Source organism: Camponotus vicinus, unplaced genomic scaffold, assembly GCF_025532165.1.
Source record: "Camponotus vicinus isolate PSW18456_S1 unplaced genomic scaffold, iyCamVici1.0 SCAF_3, whole genome shotgun sequence".
NCBI lineage: Eukaryota > Metazoa > Arthropoda > Insecta > Hymenoptera > Formicidae > Camponotus > Camponotus vicinus.
The window spans coordinates 23869394-23890973 of NW_028141967.1; the positions used below are offsets into that span (position 1 = coordinate 23869394).

At 30.6% G+C, this 21580-nt stretch overlaps 4 protein-coding genes and 1 long non-coding RNA gene across 11 annotated transcripts in view; 3 read left to right on the forward strand and 2 right to left on the reverse strand.

Moving 5' to 3' along the window:
* The first annotated feature begins 351 nt into the window (after window positions 1–351).
* Window positions 352–12003, forward strand: Cpsf1 (cleavage and polyadenylation specificity factor subunit 1). The gene is made up of 10 exons (XM_083093304.1): window positions 352–717; window positions 1051–1120; window positions 1398–1455; window positions 6996–9628; window positions 9713–10561; window positions 10656–10808; window positions 10887–11063; window positions 11148–11421; window positions 11528–11657; window positions 11766–12003. Exons 4-10 carry the CDS (start codon window positions 7145–7147, stop codon window positions 11950–11952), a joined length of 4254 nt encoding a protein of 1417 aa, XP_082949430.1. The 5' UTR covers window positions 352–717; window positions 1051–1120; window positions 1398–1455; window positions 6996–7144; the 3' UTR covers window positions 11953–12003.
* On the reverse strand, window positions 11139–12119 carry LOC145968073 (uncharacterized). Its single transcript, XR_014437660.1, has 3 exons — window positions 11968–12119; window positions 11786–11875; window positions 11139–11364 (listed from the first exon to the last, which is right to left on the reverse strand). It is a non-coding gene; the product is annotated as an uncharacterized LOC145968073 (long non-coding RNA).
* Window positions 12120–12139: 20 nt separating this feature from the next.
* LOC145968072 (dynein regulatory complex protein 8) lies at window positions 12140–15506 on the forward strand. 2 transcript variants are annotated; one of them, XM_083093311.1, is made up of 8 exons: window positions 12140–12446; window positions 12841–12957; window positions 13057–13177; window positions 13267–13477; window positions 13582–13731; window positions 14068–14199; window positions 14294–14813; window positions 14988–15506. In XM_083093311.1, exons 1-5 carry the CDS (start codon window positions 12380–12382, stop codon window positions 13702–13704), a joined length of 639 nt encoding a protein of 212 aa, XP_082949437.1. In that variant the 5' UTR covers window positions 12140–12379; the 3' UTR covers window positions 13705–13731; window positions 14068–14199; window positions 14294–14813; window positions 14988–15506. The 2 variants fall into 2 exon arrangements, with proteins under 2 accessions (XP_082949437.1, XP_082949438.1); XM_083093312.1 differs by lacking the exon at window positions 14988–15506 and having other exon boundaries at window positions 14294–14853.
* Window positions 13783–16277, reverse strand: LOC145968071 (delta(3,5)-Delta(2,4)-dienoyl-CoA isomerase, mitochondrial). Of its 5 annotated transcripts, none has more exons than XM_083093305.1 (8): window positions 16188–16277; window positions 15739–15803; window positions 15312–15459; window positions 15152–15240; window positions 14944–15071; window positions 14543–14823; window positions 14321–14447; window positions 13783–14192 (listed from the first exon to the last, which is right to left on the reverse strand). In XM_083093305.1, exons 2-8 carry the CDS (start codon window positions 15785–15787, stop codon window positions 14094–14096), a joined length of 921 nt encoding a protein of 306 aa, XP_082949431.1. In that variant the 5' UTR covers window positions 15788–15803; window positions 16188–16277; the 3' UTR covers window positions 13783–14093. The 5 variants fall into 5 exon arrangements, with proteins under 5 accessions (XP_082949431.1, XP_082949434.1, XP_082949433.1 ...); XM_083093308.1 differs by having other exon boundaries at window positions 16045–16250; XM_083093307.1 differs by having other exon boundaries at window positions 16030–16250.
* A 227-nt stretch (window positions 16278–16504) lies between these two features.
* LOC145967811 (uncharacterized) overlaps window positions 16505–21580 on the forward strand; it is a 34372-nt gene continuing 29296 nt past the window's right edge. Inside the window, exons 1-3 of one of the 2 annotated variants that reach the window (XM_083092785.1) lie at window positions 16505–16670; window positions 19508–19681; window positions 19767–19974. The gene's annotated coding sequence lies outside the window, so the exon portion shown is untranslated. Of the gene's footprint in view, window positions 16671–19507; window positions 19975–21580 lie in introns of both variants that reach the window. The other variant, XM_083092784.1, reaches the window with a different exon arrangement.

The following is a 21580-nucleotide window of genomic DNA, read 5'->3' on the forward strand; positions in this document are numbered from 1 at the left end:
TATATTTATTTAAATATTTCATATATAAAAAAATAGAAATTTTTTTATTTATCATATTTTTAAAAGTTTATATCTAAGAAATATAAGTTATTTTGTAATTACACAGTTTATAATATTAAAATATATATATTTAAAAGTAAAAATGTAAAAATTAATTGCGCGCAGTAATTAGGTTTAAAATCAATTATTTTGAACATTGCTTTGTATAATAGATGTTCTCTTTTCCTTTATATTTTTATTTATCGTTTATATTTGCGAATTTAAATTTATGTACTATATTACAAAATAAATTTCAAATTATGTATTATATTATATATAAAATTATATATAATATAACCCTCCCATGGGGTACACCTTGTCGCGGTGGGAGGGCTTAGTACTTGGATGGTGCCTTGAGGTTTATCTTAAATTTTTCTATTTATGATAAATCTTAAGGTGCCTGAATGGGAAGCTAAGTACCCTTTCGCGTCGTCGGTGCCGTCAACGTGCCGTGGACGGCAAGCGCTTCGTTACCGCGTTTTCGCGTTGTAGTATTCTCGCGTCGTCGCGTTTTCGCGGAACTTTTGGACTTACGTATCGCGCGTAAAATAGCGAAAATAGCGATATAAAAATATCGCTCGTGAGTGCGGGAGTGCCGTTGAAAGTATCGCGCGTCAACAACATGAGAGGAGGAGGAGGCCTGGGAGAGGCATCAGGCACCTGTGAAGGAACTCTATGGTAAATAAATTATCGCTTATATATAATTATTTATTAATTGCGTACGCGCGATTTAAATTAAGTAATTAATCGCGTAATTTAATTTTTTATTTACATGACTTAAACAAGAGAAAAAGAAAGAAATTTTTACATAAAAACTGTAATTTAAAAGTTTCTACGTTCGAATAGCTTTTAATAGAATTATTAAATTATTACTTATTAGTAGAATTTTTTTCAAAATTTATAAAATTGTTTATCTGCTTATTATTTATGTGCGTCGGATATAAAATTAAATGCATATAATAATAATTTTTTGACCGTGACTACAATTTGAATCTTCTTTGTATGTTACAGACCAACAAACTATTGTCAGAGGAGGAAGAGGCCTGAGGGAGGCATCTTGCATCCGCGAAGCAATCTGATGGTGAATATTTATTATTTGTATATTAATTATTATAAATCGTACGCATAATAATTCGTTCTTTTAATTTAAAGGAATTAGAGAGAAAGAATTTTATAAATATAAAAATTTCTATTTAAAAAATAATTTCAAAATATATAAAATCTTCCCATACGTGTTTATATCTGCTTATTATTTTACACAACGGATATGAAATTCCGCACAATAATAATTTTTTGAAATATTGATTGTATTTTGAACTTTGTTATAAATGAATTTTATATTTGTATGTTACACGTAGTTTTAACGACAACGTAGTTTCGATAACGACAACTCCGCTGCTGCACATCAATGCCACGGTGAGTGATAAAAACTTTTATTTAATTTTAAGGTAACGGTAGAGATTGTAGATAAATCCGTTGCCTTAAAATGGATGAGCTAGGATAGATTAAATAACTTTTAATAAATTCGTTCGAAATGTATTGCATCCATCGCGAAAATATATTGCAGTATTTTAATTATAAATTAAGAAGATCGAGAAAAGATCATTTTTGTATAAATTTTATCTAATTTATTGAAAAGAACATTAAAAATTTTATCAATTACTTCTGATGCTAATTTATTCTTATAACGCGTATTTATCTTATTCACTTATCTTATTCTAATATCTTATTCGTATAGCTCATCCATTATAGAATTTGTTGTAGATATTGTTTTTAAACTTAATGTAAAGCCAAATGATTAATTAATGAAATAACTTGTAATATGATGTGTTATACACATATTAATTTTATATTTTATTATAAATTATGCATTACTATAAAAATTTATTAATTATATATATTATTATAATATCAATCAATTTTTATTGATACTTTGTACAGAAAATTTTTATATTATAAAAATGTTATATATTATACTAGGCTGCTAACAACTAAAGTCAGGATAACAATTGGGCAGGATACATATACAGATTAGATTAATGTATACATATTGTGTTATTTCATTTTGCCGGCATTTATTAAAATAAATATAAACTGCAACGAGATAAAAATAAATAATATAAGCAGTTATAAAATATTAAAATATAGTATTAAAATAAATATACAAGCAATAATTATATAAATTACAATTGCATCTTTCGAGAGTGACAGTATTACGTTAAATTCTGTGATACCCGGCATAAATTCTGCCTAATTATAAATGGTTGCTTTTGTTTTATATTTTACCATATGAAATATGGCCGTGTTAGCACTCTAATACAATATATAGAAATTTGTAATTTGGCTTTATTTCAGTTTAAAAAATGAAATTGAACTTATTTTTAAAAATGCTTTAAAAATAAAATCTAAATTATTAAAATTATTTTTTTCAGGAATACTAAGAAAATTGTACATAATTATTAGTGTTTAAGAAATATCATGAATACATTCTTATGCAAATTACACCAAAAATTACATAATAATAATACACGAAAAATTATCCAAAGTATACGTATAATGATTATATAATAGTAATTCATTAAATTAACATATTTGATTCTATAGTATATATTTTTGAAATATTCATTAAAAGAGTAACTGTTTGTATTTTCATATCAAAGAATCATTAATAAATTCGAAATCTATTTATAAATTCCATATCGCGCGGAACTGAATAATCATGAAATAAATTATGATTACGAAAATACCGTGCTTTTTCCGCGTTCTTTTCGCGTTTTTAGACGAGATTGCCATTTTAATAAAGGATCTTATTGCCGTCCCTCTCAAATAATATTCGCAAATATTGCTAATTAAAAGTAAAAAAATATCGAATAAGAGTATAAAGAGTCGATGTTAAGTTAGCGATTAAGTATTAGCTTCACAAAATTTAACGATCGCCTTCGATGTTATGAAATTGCGAGTCGATTATTATACGGATTTAATGATTTACTTTCAATTCGATTTATGTATTTACAAATTTCGTATCCGAAATAAATATTCGTAAAATTAATCAATTACGGAAACATATCATATTTATTTCCGCATTCTTTCCCTATTCTTAAACGAAATTGCCATTTTAATAAAGGATCTTACCGCTGTCCCTCTCGTGAAATAATATTCCTGAATATTATGCGCTAATTAAATATACAAAAATATGGAATAAGAGTGTGAAAATTCGATGTGTTAAGTCAACGATTAAATATTAGCTTTATAAAATTAAACGATCACCTTCGATATAATAGAATCGCGAGTTAATTATTATCAATTTAATAATTTGTTTCTTCGGTTATATTTGTGTATTTACGAATTTCGTATCGGAAAATATTCATAAATTAATAAATTACGGTTGCGAAAACACCGTGTTTTTCTCGCGTTCTTTTACGAGATTATCATTTTAATAAAAGAGTTATCGTTGTTCCTTTCGTTAGATAAACGTTAATGAAAGTTGCGTGGCTCGTACCGCCGAGGAGTCGAAACGATTTTCATCATGGAGAATTATTTCTCATCGGTTCTTGTAAGATCCATTCGCGACGTCTAGTTCGGTGCCCTGTTAAAAATTGGGAATTTTTATTGTAAGAATGGAACTAATCCCAGGTTTTCCTGGCAATTTCCGACAGCAATGATTTCGGTAGTCATTCAACGACGAACGCCATGCGCTTCTTTAAAGTCGAATTAATTTAAGTAATATATATTTAGATGTGAGAGAAATGCATCTATACTTTTCTTCGTTAAATATGTTCTGTCATTATTAAGATTGGAATTATTATTGTCTAATGCCAGAAAGATTTAATAGTAGATTAAATATGGATATAGCGTTGTGTATAAATTTTTATTTTTCAAGTAATTTCATATTGTAATAGTTTTTATTAACTGTTTGATAAAAATGATTACGAACGAATATATTTTATTATTAATTATTAATTATTTCTAGGTACTGGGGATATTAATATTAGTTTTTAGTTTCTTTTAAGAAACTATTTGCAGGAATTGGACCCATCGCCATTGTAGAATATTAGTTAGAATTTTTAGATATATACCATTTTATATATATGTATAATAAAATACATGCACAAATTAACGTATCCAAAATATTTTTATAATTTTTATTAATATGATATATTATATATACGCGAAATTATACATGAATGTTACATAATATGTGCGAATACTTAAAAATTTTGAGACGAATCGAATGGGTACCCCTATATCAGCAAGATATTGTTTAAAAGAAAAAAAATTATTAATTTAAACATTATAAGAATAAGAATCTAAAGAATTAATCTAGAATTAATTATGTATTTAAAATTATTTGATTTATTTTATTTTGCACACTATTCGAATTGAAATTTTTTAAATCTTGCTGTTATCGGGTTCGATTCGTCTCGCGCGCGCAAACGGTACCCCAAATTATATGTATTCGCACATTTAACACAAACTCCAATAATGCATGTATTTTATTATTTATAAATATAATCGTTCGTAATCATATTTCAATAAAAAAGATCGTTATATCCATTTAATTTTCAATAAAAAAATATATTTCTTAGTAATGGAAGAACATGTTATCTGACGTGCATATCAATTTCGTGAATTGAAGATAATGACGAGGGAATTGTCGTTGATTTATTACTGAAATCATTGCTATTGGGAATAGTCCGGAAGATCCGGGATTCGTTCCCTCCTATAGTGAAGTTCCCGACTTTCAATGGATCACTTAACTTTTCCTCGCAGATTGATCTTGTGAAATCTGATGTAGAAACAAGATGTTAATCATTCTCCATTTTTAAGATCACTCCTCTTTTTATCGGATAATACCGGTATGTCACTCGCGTATCTGCAATTGAATATTATCGATTTATTTATTCGTCGCGTTTTATCTCGAATTTTAAATCGCGATTTATCTTATAAATATTCGCAAGTAAATCGGTCGGTGAATTGTATATTCGCAAACATTACAGACCTCAAATGTTTGTTGAAATATTTTTGATTTTTTATATTTATGTGATAATAATTATATCGCGCACGTATCTATTGAGAGCTTCGATTATTATATTATAAAAATTATACGTATCGCGATCAAATATTCCGCATATTATCGACTTATTTATTCGTCGCGTTTTCTCGTGAATTTTAAATCGCGATTTATCTTATAATTTAATCGTTGACTTATACATTGAAGCTTTGTTTATCTTTCCACGTCTTTGAATATTGTTTTTAATAGTTCGTGCAAAATGCTGGTAGTGCAAATATTTTCTTCTATAATTTAAAAGACGATCGATAACTATATTAATGAAAATCATTCGTTCCGTTATTTTCTGTTAAATGTGACCACAACGCGATTTTTAATTATATTTTAAAGCTTTTAGAGCTCATTTATTCTTATTCAGCTAATCATGCGCGAAATAGGATATGTATTTTATTCTCAATCGTGAAATTCGTATAAAGTCGCGTATATATTAATCGCAAATAAATCGGACAGTGAATTTTATGTTCATAAACAATACGGATCACAAATGTTTGCTAAAATATCTTCGTCTGTCAACATTTGTGTGATAATAATTATATCTCATGCGTATCTATTGATTCGATTATTATATTATAAAAATTATGCGTATCTCGCAATTGAATATTCGATTATTGTCGATTTATTTATTCGTCGCGTTTTCTCGCGAATTTTAAATCGCAATTTATTTTGTAATTTAATCTTTGATTTACATCAAAGCTTGTTCTATCTTTACACGTTTTAAATATTTCTTTTCATGGTCTGCACGAAATGCGTCAATAATGCAAATACTTTGTTCTACAATCGAAGAAATGATCAATAATTTTATTAATGACTCTTTTGATCATGATTATTTACGTTTATACGTTATTTATATAAAACTAATTAAATTCTATTATTCTATGTCGATTATTAATAATAAATACCGCGTAATTAATCATCACTAATCAGTCTTGTCTGGTCTATGCAAAAATTTTTAGTAAATTTTATATTATATACGTATACTTTGGACACTTTCGTGTAATAAATTTTATTTTGTATTAAGTTTAAAATTATAGTTTATATTAAATTTGTATTATATTTTGTAATACATATTTCTAATGCATTGTATTTTATATATTCTGCATTAAATTTTGTAATATATATATTTGTAATGTAATTATTTTTATATTACATAATTTAATATTTTGTAATGTGTTTTATGTAATTGCAAATTAATTATAATTTACGTTGTATATATTATAATTATGTAATATATTTTTTTTATATGTATTATATTCTGTGTTTAAAAACTCTATTAAAAAAAATAAAAATAAATAAAAAAATTGTTCCTCCTCAATTTTTCCTCCCCTATATCTCCGCCTTAACGAAGGCATTTGCCAGGTGAGGAGGTTTCAGTACTCTCATGAACCTGAGAGCTATTCCGGCGGTAACATACGCCGATATTTATATAGTCTATTCTTATATTTAAAATCATTTGGACAACGTATGGGCACACATACATACACATATAGGTAATTTATAAAAATTATTTTTATAAAAATTATTATTTATCATATTTATATATTATTTTCAAAATAATGATTGTTATACTCTGGTGCTACCGGCATTTCGTGCACATAGCACGGAACAAAACCAGAAATTGTGCACATTATATATTACCCTCTGAGAACATTCATAGACATTGGCTTTGTAGTTCATATCCACATTTTCAATGTCCATAGAGGGAGTATCGCTTTCAGGGATCACCTAAAAACAGACCATGACATCTCTCAGTCTTCTCTCTGCCAATATCATGGTATATATGTATACTGTGTGTTTACCATGTGTACTGTGTATATTCTCTGATATTATTGAATTCTTCAATTCGTTAATTTAACTGAAACTTAAAAAATTTCGTTTGTATTTTCAACAGGAGACTAGTTGACACCCAGAAAAGTCGAAGAGCCAGATATCCAGCTAGAGGCGCGATAAAACTCATTAAAAGAAAATCTGATCCAACCTCTTCATCGGAAAAACATGCTCGTGCTGTGACAGTTTATAGCAGAATTATTAGTAATTATCATGTATTCCATATGCAAAAATACTCATCCTGCAACGGGGGTCGAGCACGCGATCACGTGTCATTTTTTCAACCGTACCGAGAAATGCCTCGTGGTCGCCGGCGCGAATGTCATACGGGTGTTTCGCCTGATCCCGGACATCGACATAACGAGAAGGGAGAAATATACGGAAAACCGTCCACCTAAGATGAAGCTGGAGTGCTTGGCACAGTACACCTTGCATGGGAATATCATGTCCATGCAGGCTGTTCATCTCATTGGCTCGCAGAGGGATTCTCTGTTGCTTAGCTTTCGCGATGCAAAGCTGTCTGTTGTGGAGTACGATCAGGATATTCATGATCTGAGGACAGTGTCGTTGCATTATTTTGAGGAGGAAGAAATAAAGGATGGATGGACGAATCATCATCATATACCAATAGTAAGGGTAGATCCTGAAGGAAGATGCGCAATAATGTTAATATATGGTAGAAAATTGGTTGTGCTACCTTTCCGAAAGGATCCCAGCCTCGATGATGGTGACCTGCTTGATAGCGCAAAGTTAACATCCTCCAACAAGACTCCCATATTATCCTCGTACATGATAGTATTAAAAACACTGGAAGAAAAAATGGACAATGTGATAGACTTACAATTTCTGTATGGATATTATGAACCTACACTGTTAATTCTGTACGAACCAGTAAGAACGTTTTCAGGACGCATCGCGGTTAGACAGGACACTTGCGCAATGGTTGCTATATCCTTAAACATTCAGCAAAGGGTACATCCTATCATTTGGTCCGTCTCTAATTTACCATTCGATTGTTATCAAGTTGTACCTGTGAAAAAACCATTGGGTGGCACATTGATAATGGCAGTTAACTCACTTATTTATTTAAATCAAAGCATACCTCCTTACGGAGTATCACTTAATAATTTAGCAGACACAAGCACCAATTTTCCATTAAAGCCACAAGAGGGAGTAAAAATGAGTTTAGAAGGTTCACAGGTCGCATTTATATCTGGAGATCGTTTAGTTATCTCTTTGAAGAGTGGAGAACTTTACGTTTTGTCCCTCTTTGCAGACAGTATGCGATCTGTGCGTGGATTTCACTTCGATAAGGCGGCAGCTAGTGTATTAACGTCATGTGTATGTATGTGTGAGGACAATTATCTTTTCCTTGGCTCTCGACTCGGTAATTCATTATTATTACGATTCACCGAGAAGGAACCGGAAACTTTAAAAAATCTGAGTGATAATGAGATTACTATTGACGAAAACGAAAGCGAGGAAACCCCAGCCAAGAAGGCGAAGCAAGACTTTCTCGGTGACTGGATGGCATCGGACGTGTTAGACATTAAAGATCCAGAAGAATTGGAAGTGTATGGGAGCGAAACTCATACATCCATTCAAATCACATCATATATTTTTGAAGTGTGCGACAGCTTATTAAATATTGGACCATGTGGAAATATTTCCATGGGAGAACCAGCCTTCCTGTCAGAGGAATTCCTACATAATCAAGATCCTGACGTTGAACTGGTGACGACGTCAGGATATGGCAAAAACGGCGCGCTTTGTGTTCTACAACGTTCCATTCGTCCTCAGGTTGTGACAACATTTGAACTACCCGGCTGTGAAGATATGTGGACCGTTATCGGTACATTAAATAATGATGAACAAGTTAAAGCAGAAGCGGAGGGATCTCACGCTTTCTTAATATTGAGTCAAGAAGATTCAACCATGATTCTGCAAACTGGTCAGGAAATTAACGAAGTAGACCAGAGCGGCTTCAGCACACAAGGAAGTACAGTATTCGCCGGTAATCTCGGTGCCAATAGATATATCGTGCAAGTTACTCAAATGGGAGTGCGCCTCTTACAAGGCATTGAACAAATCCAACATATGCCTATAGATCTCGGTTGTCCAATTGTGCATGCGAGTTGTGCCGATCCATATGTAACACTACTCTCAGAAGATGGACAAGTGGTATTGTTGACACTTAGAGAAGTGAGGGGAACAGCGAGATTGCACGCTCAACCTGCCAATTTACTGTTTCGTCCTCAGATAGAGGCATTATGCACTTATAGAGATGTAAGCGGGATTTTTACGACGCAATTGTCCGAGACGACGGACGACGAGCAAGTCGAAGAGGAGCATAATGTAGAGGAACCTTCTCTACTCAGTAATATCGACAACGAAGACGACCTGTTATACGGCGATGTTCCAGCATTTCAGATGCCTGCACCATCATATCAGAAACCATTGGATGGAGTTTCTAAGAAGGCACCTTGGTGGCAGAGGCATTTGCAGGAAATAAAACCCACATATTGGCTACTTGTATATAGAGATAGTGGGACGTTGGAAATTTATTCTTTACCGGATTTACGGCTCTCTTATCTCATTCGTAACTTTGGCTATGGTCAATACGTGTTGCACGACAGCATGGAATCTACGACATTGCAATCAGCACCGGTCAATGAGATTCCTAATCCCGAAATGCAGGTAATATATTTACAAATATATTTGGCATTTTCTTATAGCAATAACATACTTTTATGTTAGTAAGAAATATATATTTCTCTATAGGTTCGTGAAATTCTGATGGTCGCTTTAGGACATCATGGAAATCGGCCAATGCTCTTGGTACGTCTCGATTCGGAGCTGCAAATTTATCAAGCTTATAAGTACCCAAAGGGATATCTAAAACTGAGGTTTAAGAAATTAGAACATGGAATAATCCCAGGACGTTTAAGTCCGAAACCGAAGGAAGAGGACATGCCCATGAACGCGAGCGAGACTCGCATTTGCATGATGCGTTACTTTAGCAACATTGCCGGATACAATGGTGTATTTATCTGCTGCGATTATCCTCATTGGATATTTTTAACCGGACGCGGTGAATTACGCACGCATCCAATGGGCATCGATGGTCCCATCACGTCTTTCGCCGCTTTTAATAATGTTAATTGCCCACAAGGTTTCCTATACTTTAATAGAAAGGAGGAATTACGGATATGCGTTTTGCCGACACACTTATCGTACGATGCTCCTTGGCCAGTTAGGAAAGTCCCCTTACGATGTACCCCACATTTTGTCACATATCATCTAGAAAGCAAAACTTATTGTGTCATAACAAGTATAGCAGAACCTCTGAAAAGTTACTACAGATTTAATGGTGAAGACAAGGAATTTACAGAAGAAGAGCGTCCAGAAAGATTTCTATACCCGTCTCAAGAACAATTTTCCATTGTATTGTTTTCTCCAGTTTCATGGGAAACTATTCCCAATACAAAAATTGAGCTGGAACAATGGGAGCACGTCACGTGTTTAAAGAATGTATCTCTGGCTTATGAAGGAACGAGGTCTGGTTTGAAAGGTTATATAGTATTGGGAACAAATTATAATTATGGTGAAGATATTACAAGCAGAGGACGTGTAAGTTCTACAAATCAAGAAAAATTCAAATCTTATCGATTGATTACTTTTACTCTTTTTATTGATTATTATACTCTTTTTATTTAATTTTCAGATACTTATATTTGACATAATAGAAGTAGTACCTGAACCTGGCCAGCCATTAACTAAAAATAGATTTAAACAAATTTATGCAAAAGAACAAAAGGGACCTATAACTGCTATAACTCAAGTATCAGGATTTTTAGTTTCAGCTGTTGGTCAAAAGGTATATTTCCTTTCAATTTTTACAAGAATTTTGTGTCTATTGTAAACAATATTAAAAATTTATGTTACTTTATTGCAGATTTATATTTGGCAGTTGAAGGATAATGACCTTGTTGGAGTCGCTTTTATCGATACTCAAATTTATATCCATCAAATGCTAAGTATTAAAAGTCTTATTCTGATAGCTGATGTTTATAAATCAATTAGTTTACTAAGATTTCAAGAAGAATATAGAACACTTTCTCTTGTTAGTAGAGTAAGTAGATACATTAATTTTTCGAACAAATATTAATGAGCTATATTTACATTAAATTAAGTAATTTGTGTATTTTTATTATAGGATTTTAGACCTGCAGAAGTATATACAATAGAGTATTTAATTGATAACACAAATTTAGGATTCTTTTTGGCTGATGGAGAGAGCAATCTAGCTTTATTTATGTATCAGCCAGAGTCGAGAGAAAGTCTTGGAGGTCAAAAGCTGATTAGAAAGGCGGATTTTCATCTAGGACAGAAAGTGAACACTTTCTTCCGCATTAGATGTAGGGTCTCTGATCCTGCAAATGATAAAAAGCAATTTTCCGGTGCTGACAAAAGACATGTGACTATGTATGGTAAGTAAAAATATATAGAGATTATATAAATAATACATGTGATTTATTCATATTCTTTAAATAATCTGTTAATAAAGTATATTTTTTACATGAATTTTTTTTACAGCAACATTAGATGGCAGTCTTGGCTATATTTTGCCAGTACCAGAAAAAACATATCGGAGACTGCTTATGTTACAAAATGTGCTAGTGACACATATTTGTCATATTGCAGGCTTGAATCCAAAATCATATCGGCAAGTATTATAAAGATTATATATTTATCATTATTTAATTTGCTAATTTGATTGGTGGCAATCAGAAATATATATTGCTAATATATACAAATTTTTTTTTTCATTTAGGACGTATAAAAGTTACATACGAAATCAAGGTAATCCAGCAAGAGGCATTATTGACGGTGATTTGGTCTGGCGTTATCTTTTCTTACCGAACAACGAAAAAGCAGACGTAGCTAAAAAAATTGGAACGCGAGTTCAGGAGATTATCGAAGATATTACTGAAATTGATAGACAAACGGCGCATTTTTAATTATAGCTGTATTACCGTCAATAAAGTTTATAATTTTATATTACCCGAAAATACATATATCACATATATTATCTTATATAATTTATAATGTTGTATATTATAAACGCTTGCACCATCATCGAATGCTAAATGCATACAACTGATATGAACTGATACAACTGATACAACATATGTATGTCTTGAAATTATCACAACATTCTTGCAATTGTTTAATTCATATATCACATTAAATTATTATTGAATTAAATTTTTGGTATTTGAATATGAAATAATAGAAAAATAATTTTTATATTTTGAGAAAAAAATAATACTACTTTTCAGTTTTTTGTCGAATTATGACAGACTGACAAATTAATTTATTTATCACTTAATAATTAAATTGATACAAATATTTACTGTATTATTGTATAACGATAGATCTTCTCAAATGCAATTATCTCGCAGGAAAAGTACTATTGAAAGACGTCTTACCTTACGAAGAGAAAGTCAACTATGTATGTATCAAACAAACATACTTGTAATTAACATGTACAGAATATGTGTTTTGTAAAGACAAAAACTTTTTTTAATGAATGATTGTTTATACAAATCTATTAAAATGTCAAAATGTCCTCTCATATAAAATATAAGTTAATACAAATACTCTGAAAATATCTCAAATATATTATTTCATATATATTGCTTATATTGATCAAACAATTCATGAAAGCTAGTCGCATTTCTCGAATACTCGAAAAACATCGTTAATTTCCTTTATTTCTTATATTTTTTAAAAAAGTTTGTAAGTTAGATTTATTGATATCAAAGTAAGTATTTTAGAGATTTTGTATGAATTTAATAAAAAAGATCAATACAAATATTTGATATTTTTCTCAATTATACACTTAGTGGCTGTTGAACCAACATTATTAGAGAGAAGACTCTACGAAGCATTTGATGTATTTGACAACGCAAGAAGTGGAGAAGTGGATGTTAGAGATTTGGGAACTATAATTAGGGCATTAGGTTTTAATTATTAGTTACATACAATATAAAAATATTGTAATAATTTTATATTTTTATACCTTTCTCATGGCATATTTCATTTTTTTTTATATCGCTCAGGATGTGTCATCACAGAAGCTGAATTACAAGAGATACAAGTAGAAGTAGAAGATGTTGAAAACAATTGTGTGCCAATAAACAGATTTGTAGAATACATGAGCAAAGCAATTAATGAGCGCAAGTACGTTCAAGTTAAATTTTTTTTTAATCAGAACAAAAATAATTGAAAAATGTAATTTTTTATTATGACATAGAGTTTTTACAATTTAGATTCAAGCCAGCAGAACCAGAAGAGCTATTGAAAGCGTTCCAATTATTAGATCCCGAAAATCGAGGATATATTATGAAAAGTGATTTAGAGAAATCAATTATGGAAATTGGAGAACCATTTACAAAGGAGGAAGTGGCCGATATGATGGCTGTAGCTTGTGATGCGGAAACAGGAAAAATTAATTACGAGCATTATATCAACTTACTAATTGTACGTATATTGTTGTTGCTAAGGTTTGTTTAAATCTCATATATATAGGAGTAAATATTTTATTTAAAAAACGTTGAAACTTCCACTTGAGATAAAAATTACAGGTGAAAATTCCCGAAGATATTAACGTATATAGTATTGTTGATAAAATAGAAGCTGCAAAATTGGCAGCATTACCTAAACGACGCATATGGGAAAGTTTTTTGTTTAAGGATGATATTACCTGACAAAAGAACTGCTATATTATTTTAAAAGTAAAATGTCTTTTTTATGAGAGAATCTTAATACATAAAAAAATATTAAAATTCAGGAAAATTGTATGAAATTTTTATATATTTCATAAGTTACATAGGTTTAAATCTAAACAATATTTGTGCCCATTTTCATATGTAAACAGTATATAAATGTTATATATATTTAATGTATTAAACAATTTTTAAATATTTTTTAATTATTAGAAAAGAGATAAAAATACATTTGTCATGTTTAAATTTTTTTATACTTTTGCGAAAAATATTATTAAAACTAATATCAAAATAGAAAAAAGATTTGACAACTTTTTCTTACAAATAATAAATGATTAAATATAGATAACATATTAATCAACAATGAAATATTATAATTTTGAGAATATTGGAGGATCACCTTTAACAGCCTGTGCCATAGCTGCATTTAAGAAATCTTCACTCTGAAGCATTGCCTTGTTATGCATCGCCTATCGAGTTAAATCCCAATAATATATATATTAAAACAATTTTAAATACAAGAAATTGTTTCACATATAATGAATAATAACAATATTTATTATAATTTTAGGTAGAATAAATAATGGAGAATACTCACGATATGATCTAATCCTTCTTGAACAGAGTGGTCTCTGGAATATATCATACTTATTTTTGAACCTTGCACAGCAACTGGACTCTTATTTGCGATATTTTCAGCAATTTCTATTGCTTTATTCAATAAACTGGACAAAAATACGAATTATCTTAAATTAAGTCATCTTGTTCAAGTGATCATTACCAAGATTATATATTCTTTCAGTGCATTTATTAATCTTACTTTTCTTTATTATCCAACATGCGACTTATAAATCCGCTTTCCAATGCTTCAGTCGCCGGATACTCTCGTGCTGTATATACAAGTTCTCTTGCTAAACTATCGGATCCCACAACTTTTGGAAATCTTTGAAGTGTACCGACATCGGCCGCTAAGCCAATGTCAACTTCCTTTATTTGGAAGTACGCATCAGAGGAAGCATACCGTATGTCAGTTGTCGATATCATGTCCACACCTGCGCCAATACACGCACCATGCACAGCAGCTATTACAGGTTTTGGACACTGTCAATTAATTTTGCATCATTATTTTGTTTGTACAAAAAAGTATTAAAAATATGTGATGCATAGTGGATTATGAGTTTATAGAGAATGAATCACAATTCTATATAAATATTGAGATACCTTCTCTATGGCTGTAAATGAATCTTGATAATCTTTAATTTTAGGCTCCAAAACTCTGCATTTACGTGCAATATCCTCATGCTGTGCTAAACTCTGACCTATTTCCATCATTCCTTGCAGATCAAGTCCTAAAATAGTTATCAAATAGAATGATTCCATTTATTTATTAATGTCATAATAATTAATTTACTCATATATTATTTCATACCTGAACAAAATGCTTTTCCAGCAGCAGATAAAATAATTACTCTGCAATCGGGATTGAATGCTAATCCGTCGAAACATTCCTTAAATTCTCTACATAAAAATTGTTCATTTAAATATAGATATTTAATTGCAAAGGACATATAATAAGTGATTTTTCATACCGCCACATAGTTGGATTTATTGCATTCAGTTTCTCTGGCCTATTCAATTTGACCATGTAAACAAAAGGTTTTGGAATAGATACCGCTAATGTTTTATATGCAAGTGACATTTCTGTAGAGTATCTTAATTTAGAAGCAACTTGCAAATCTGTAAATTTGTTAATAGATAATTTAATTCTCATATAATTATCACAATTATTTACTAGATATTTACTATTTATTTACTAGATTTTAAACAAAATTTTATTAATGTTTAAGAAAGCTGATTAGTTCATGGATATGAACAAGAAAAATGTCTTATAATTAATTAACAATAAGAGATATATTTTAAACATAATAAAAAAAAATAATGCTTGAATGATTTTTTATATGTTAAATATAAAATAGTATACTAAATAAATTAAAAAAGAAATACAAATATCCTTACAATTTCCAATTGATCTTGACAAATTACTTTTAATAATATTTATGACCATGTTAGAAGGGGAAATTCTATAAATAAAAGTAATGAATTAATGAATAAATCTGATTATATACATACACACTTAACGTCTCTATGTCTTTACGTTATAATCAAGTTAATTGATATTCTGTAGATAAAAGTACACTATAATATTTTACAAATACTACAATATTATACTATTCAAAATTTTGCATTAATAATATTACGAGTCTGAGCAAAAAATATCACAGATTTATTAACAAAGTGTAAAGATACTTGTCATTTAAGTACACGTATTCAGTCGATTTCTTTTTATTATTTTTTTATATTAGGCTCATTCTACGATGAGTCATTGATCATTAGTCGTAAACAAATTGACCAATCACAATCGATTATTTCCGAAATACTCGATTGTGATTGCTCAATTTGCTTACGACTAATGATTCCTTCGGTTTTTTCTTTGTTCCGATGCGACTATTTTTCCTCTACTCTGAATCAGCTGGTTCCTCTACTCAATCAGCTGTTTTCTCACATGGTAGGTTTCTTCTTTTTCATGGGACGATAATTGTGATCATATCGATCGAAAAAAATCGTAGCGATAGTTCGCGTTTTGTGCACGTAGAGGCGTTAGAAACAAATATCTTAAAAATTATTAGAGCAGAGAGAGAACGATCGCTCCAGAGTATCGTCTGTAATATTTATAACAGTGTAATTTTAATAATAATAAATTAGATTTCATTTTTCGTTTGGATCGACGCCTGATCTGGGAAAATGAAAGACGTGAATGTGAGGCCAAAAGTCAAGTCAATTTGTGTGTGTATAATTTGAAAAATTTGCCGTTTCCTTGTCGTCAAAATTGCAAATGGAGGAAAGAGCGGGAAGCCGAGTCAGCATGCGTGATAATATTATAACTTGAGGTATGTGCTTCTTTTACAGATTAATAAACATTGTACATAGATGAGAAAGTATGCCTACGAAATATTGAGATAATTGTAAATTGTACAATTAATACCGCATTATATACATACTAGGTATCGTCCAGATACCGTATGATTAAGAACGATTTTAAGTAATGTCAGCGCTCTTTAATTATCTTTTCCCGGATTGCCTGAGATCCTTGATAATCACATAATTTTACACAGGCACCGCGGGATTATGAGCCTTTAATAGTACCCCTCATCAAGTGATTGAGTACATTTCTTTCGAATCTGTCCATAGACCTATGAAATTTGAGAAGAGATTAGAAAACTATTTTATGAGTAACGACTTAAAAAGTTTGTTATCGCACTATTTATAAATTAATAAAGATCATCTATTTAATTAATATAATATTAATCTCTGAGATTTCTCCAGAAAAGAGTTTTATTAGATTAATTAGAATGCCATGTTGTATAATTATTGCGAGAATGAAACACATACAATAGAATTCTGCAAATATATCGAATAAATAAGTATTTCAATGCATTAATTGTCTCAATGCAATATAATTAGAAAAATATTTGTCAAAATGTAAGAGGCCTTCAAGTGAGAAGACTTTACTTCAAAATAAAGAGACTTAACAAAAAATATGAAATTATCTTTTGAAAATGTATATAATGATAATATTCTTTAAAATGGAAAAACGATATATGTATAACATTTTATGAGAAATTAAAATACAAATAACAAAATTCTGTTTATTTGATCAAATTGTTTTTTTTTTGTTTTTTAATTTAAACTTCGCGATATTCACTTTCTCTCGTTGCATTTTAAACTGTACGTACATCGCACGATTTATTTTTTAATAGTTTTACACAAAGAATACGATTAGACATAAGTGATTAAATCAATTAATCGCTAGAGATTTACGTTTACTTTTACATTTGCGCTCTTCTAACGAAGATTGAAGTGTCACCGTTCTTCGAGCGAAGCGCGATGAAAAGTGGGAAGGGGAAAAACACGGGTGGAATGAAAAAAGGACGAACGGCAGCGGAATGTCCAGTTTTTGCGTGGCAGTTACTTACTTTAAACGAGCTAAGATTCTCATATAAAATAGCGGAGAAGCTTTTTTTTACACACATACGATCCTTATTTGCGACCCCGCAATCAAAAGCGACGAAACGGCGGTCCTTATTTTCAGGCCATAATTGCAATACTCGCAGAATTAAATTCCTTATAATTTCGGTGGCTATTTTTCATTTAACCCGTTTCATTCATCTCTCTATATATCTATTATGGAATTTTAATTAACACACGCTGTCTTTTAGTTTCTCAGATTATTCTTCGAACCATTTTATCTTCGTCAGCGCGGTTCACTTTATAAAATTTTTAGAGAATATTAGAATTTTCGTGTCTTTTCGCCAGAGAATTCGCAGGTTCTACATATAATGAAATATTTCAGCAATGTTTATGCAATTTTTCTACGTGCTGTATGAGAAACTCTGCATCATATTATACTATAGATGATTATTTTATTACTAAATCTATTATCAACAATTCGAGTGTTAATTATTCTGTTATTGGAGTAGTGAATAGTAACGCATTAAATAGAGCTTAATTAATTCTCGATTTAGTAAACGATGAATATAGCTTGCCATATCTACTTCAAGGAAACACCAATCTCTCGATTGTACGGTGCCCTTTTTCTATCTCACATTTATAAAGAACAAACGCTAGTCGATTTCGAAACCGATGCACGGAATCTTAATGATGTCTTGTCACATATTCGACAGCAAAGGGTTTAGAGAGAGACCTTCGAGTGCTTAAAGTGGAACAGAATTTAATAAACTTCATCATATAAATAAACTTCTCGATTATATAAATTCTCTTTTTTTATTTTTATTGAAAAAAAAATTATATTCATCAATAGTTGTATAATTTTAATTAAAAGAAAAAAATAAGATGTAAGTTTTCTTTGGCGAAACGATTTCACGCAATAATCGAGATCGTAATCATGTGCTTTTGTGTTAATTCATTATTAATATTTAAACGGGTAACAATGGTACATTTATCTTCGAAAACATATTTCGATTAAAATTATTTTATAAATTATTTATTATATATTGATTTTTTTTAGATGCCTAATGTCCATAGTGTATAATTTATCATGTTTTTACATTTTATGATTAAATATGACATACGATTATAAATATTTTTATGATCAATAACTTTAAAGTCGAATAAATAGAAGAGGTGACTGATGACTCTTTTATAAAATTTATATGAGATGCGAATTTAAATTATATCATATATATTTTCATATTTCATGCATTATATTTGTATTTTATATGACATTTTTGGTAAACCTATTTAAGACAGTTTTAATTAATTTAATAAGAATAAATAATTTGTAATTGTTAAACAAATATTGCTAAAAAATGCTTCATTTTGAAGATATTTATAGAGAGAACAGTAAGCTCTGAATATCATGATGAAGAAAATGATGAAAGAAGCCACATTCTAAATAAAGAATATGTAGGTGTAATCAAGCTATGTGGGGACAAGCAAGATTACTGTCAGTCCATGACTATTACATTTCTCTTTAAGTACTTGTTTTTGCCATATGCGGCGACATATTACATTATTAACGGCAAATAAAAAAATTTAATAATAGTTGAACATGTACAAAAAGGACAGTAAAAAAAAAGAATGTCAGCAAAAGATGATATAAAAATGTTTTCATTACAATTTATTTTCTTCATCCTGCACATTTATTAATTTTTTACATAACATTGACGAGTTTTCCTCATCTAACTTGTGATTACGACGCTTACAGGGAAAATTCGCACGTGTGCGAGCGAGATGGGTGGAAGCACGCGCGGTGGGGGAAAGAACGAAAGAGCGGAAACACGTGCGGGAAAAGGACGCAGCGAGGGACCGTAGTATGACGAACGCGAGGCAACCGGTGCAGACGATGGTGCGGGCAGTCTGCGCACGGACATCGATCGAGGTTCACGTTCCATCCACTCCCCGAAATTCCCAATTGTTTCTCGAATTGTTTCGCGAAGTATTAACGATACGTCACGTATTTGCAGAGAGAGGAGAGAGAGAAAGACACGCCGCGGTATTTGATGCGGCGAATCGCGTGCGTGACAGTGCGATGACACCTGTGCTTTTCCGAGAGGAACGAACCGTCCAGTACTGCAGCTGTGGGGGGTGTTTTTCCGCCGGTGCACCATAGGAGTTTTCTCTGCAGCAACCGGAAGACGTCGGTTCGCCAGTGACCTCGCCGCTCAAATAAAGGTAAGTGACAGTTTCATTGACAATTGTGTTTTCGTGGGATAAAGAGAGGTTGTATCGCCATTTAAACGCGACATCAACAATGATGAATTAACGCGGTTCAACATTCTTCCATTACTCCGAATATAATAAAACACTATTATAACAGTAGCGCTGAAAATATGTTATTAAATATTGTAAAATTATAAAATGTAATTCGCTATTAGATATAATGTCTCTCATTGATGTAGGCTACATTATTTAAAATAGAGCTAGAGGTATCGTTGACGCAATACGGTATTATCGCAAGGGCGTTCGCACCAGTAGTTCCGGGCAATCGAATCGATCGCCAACGCGATTTTGGTTCTGAATACTTTTGAATACTCTTCCGGAAATTCGCTTATTCTACAACTTTTTGCATTGTGTAACTTCTCCAACAAAGTTTGTATTGTGTCACAATGACGGAGAACTTTTGTCACAATGTATTTCGCACGTAAATTTAATAATGTCACGTCGAGTGGCGTGCTAATGATTCAATGATGACGATAAAAAAGAAAAAAATTGCCGCGACAATTTATACGTAATATTCATTTTCAAATCTTTAAATCGCAAATTACAAAGTATAATAGCTTCAGTTGTGAATGCGAAATTTTAATGAGCGAAAATTTGTGGTGTTACAGAATCACGCAATTTATCGTGTTTACACCACAATGCCTTTATGAAAATGACGACTCACGGAGACGTGACATTTTTCGTAATTGAAGAGTTAATCTCAATTTTTTGCTATTTGTAATTGTAAATAATTAACTAGAATATAATTATAAAATTATTTCCATGACTTTTTATTAGTGACAGAATAATGGGGTCTACAATAAAACGAGCATTAACGCGTGTCTTTACATTCCCTTTGAATGGATATGCAAAATATATGCAGCAAATATGTGAGAGACATGTCGAGTAAATTAATCCGCGATATATATTTCTGTGGAAATTATTTAAATATTAATATTTTTTGTGATAAAATATATCGTTTCTATTAAATGGAGATATTATATAAATTTTGCTGAAAAAAGTTGGTCATATTTTTTAAATAAGTGAAAGCAGATTAGAGTTTTAAATCAAAATTGTCATCATCAGCTTCAATATAAACTTCTCATCTAAAAAGAGAAATTTTTTGAAATCTTTTTTTAAAAAAAACTTGATTTTTTTAAACTTTATTTGATACGGAATTTAACAGAAAAATGCAAAATCTTTCGCAATCTAATAAATGAAGTAAAAGGACAAATATTGCATTAATAATTATAAATAAAAATAATGTTGTTATTCACATTTTTTTATTTATTTTAAGAGTTATAACAATGTATTAAAGCTTACGCCTACTTGTGATTCTAAATTTTGCCAAAATAACGAAGCACAACAAAATTTTTATTCTCAAACCCTGAATTAATTTCAAAGAAATTATTTCTACTTGTTTCTTTCCGCGGCATTTTTAATCGCCTCGAGAAGTTTTTGTTTTAACGCAATTACAGATCGCGTTACAGATTCGAAGACTTCAAACTTGTATGCTTAGTAAATTACATATCTTACGGTAAACTAGGAAACAGTAGAATTATAGAAAGATCGATAGCGA

What these genes read in the sequence shown, in the direction of transcription:
- LOC145968071 (XM_083093305.1), bottom strand. Translation starts at nt 15,787, where the DNA reads ATGGTCATAAATATTATTAAAAGTAATTTGTCAAGATCAATTGGAAAT. An exon ending in GTCAAGATCAATTGGAAATT is followed by an intron (nt 15,460 to 15,738) that starts GTAAGGATATTT and finishes ACAAATTTACAG; the next exon opens with ATTTGCAAGTTGCTTCTAAA. An exon ending in CATTTACAGCCATAGAGAAG is followed by an intron (nt 14,824 to 14,943) that starts GTATCTCAATAT and finishes ATTAATTGACAG; the next exon opens with TGTCCAAAACCTGTAATAGC.
- Cpsf1 (XM_083093304.1), top strand. Translation starts at nt 7,145, where the DNA reads ATGTATTCCATATGCAAAAATACTCATCCTGCAACGGGGGTCGAGCAC. An exon ending in ATATTACAAGCAGAGGACGT is followed by an intron (nt 10,562 to 10,655) that starts GTAAGTTCTACA and finishes TTTAATTTTCAG; the next exon opens with ATACTTATATTTGACATAAT. An exon ending in CACTTTCTCTTGTTAGTAGA is followed by an intron (nt 11,064 to 11,147) that starts GTAAGTAGATAC and finishes TTTTTATTATAG; the next exon opens with GATTTTAGACCTGCAGAAGT.
- LOC145968072 (XM_083093311.1), top strand. Translation starts at nt 12,380, where the DNA reads ATGCAATTATCTCGCAGGAAAAGTACTATTGAAAGACGTCTTACCTTA. An exon ending in AAAGCAATTAATGAGCGCAA is followed by an intron (nt 13,178 to 13,266) that starts GTACGTTCAAGT and finishes TTTACAATTTAG; the next exon opens with ATTCAAGCCAGCAGAACCAG. An exon ending in ATTATATCAACTTACTAATT is followed by an intron (nt 13,478 to 13,581) that starts GTACGTATATTG and finishes TAAAAATTACAG; the next exon opens with GTGAAAATTCCCGAAGATAT.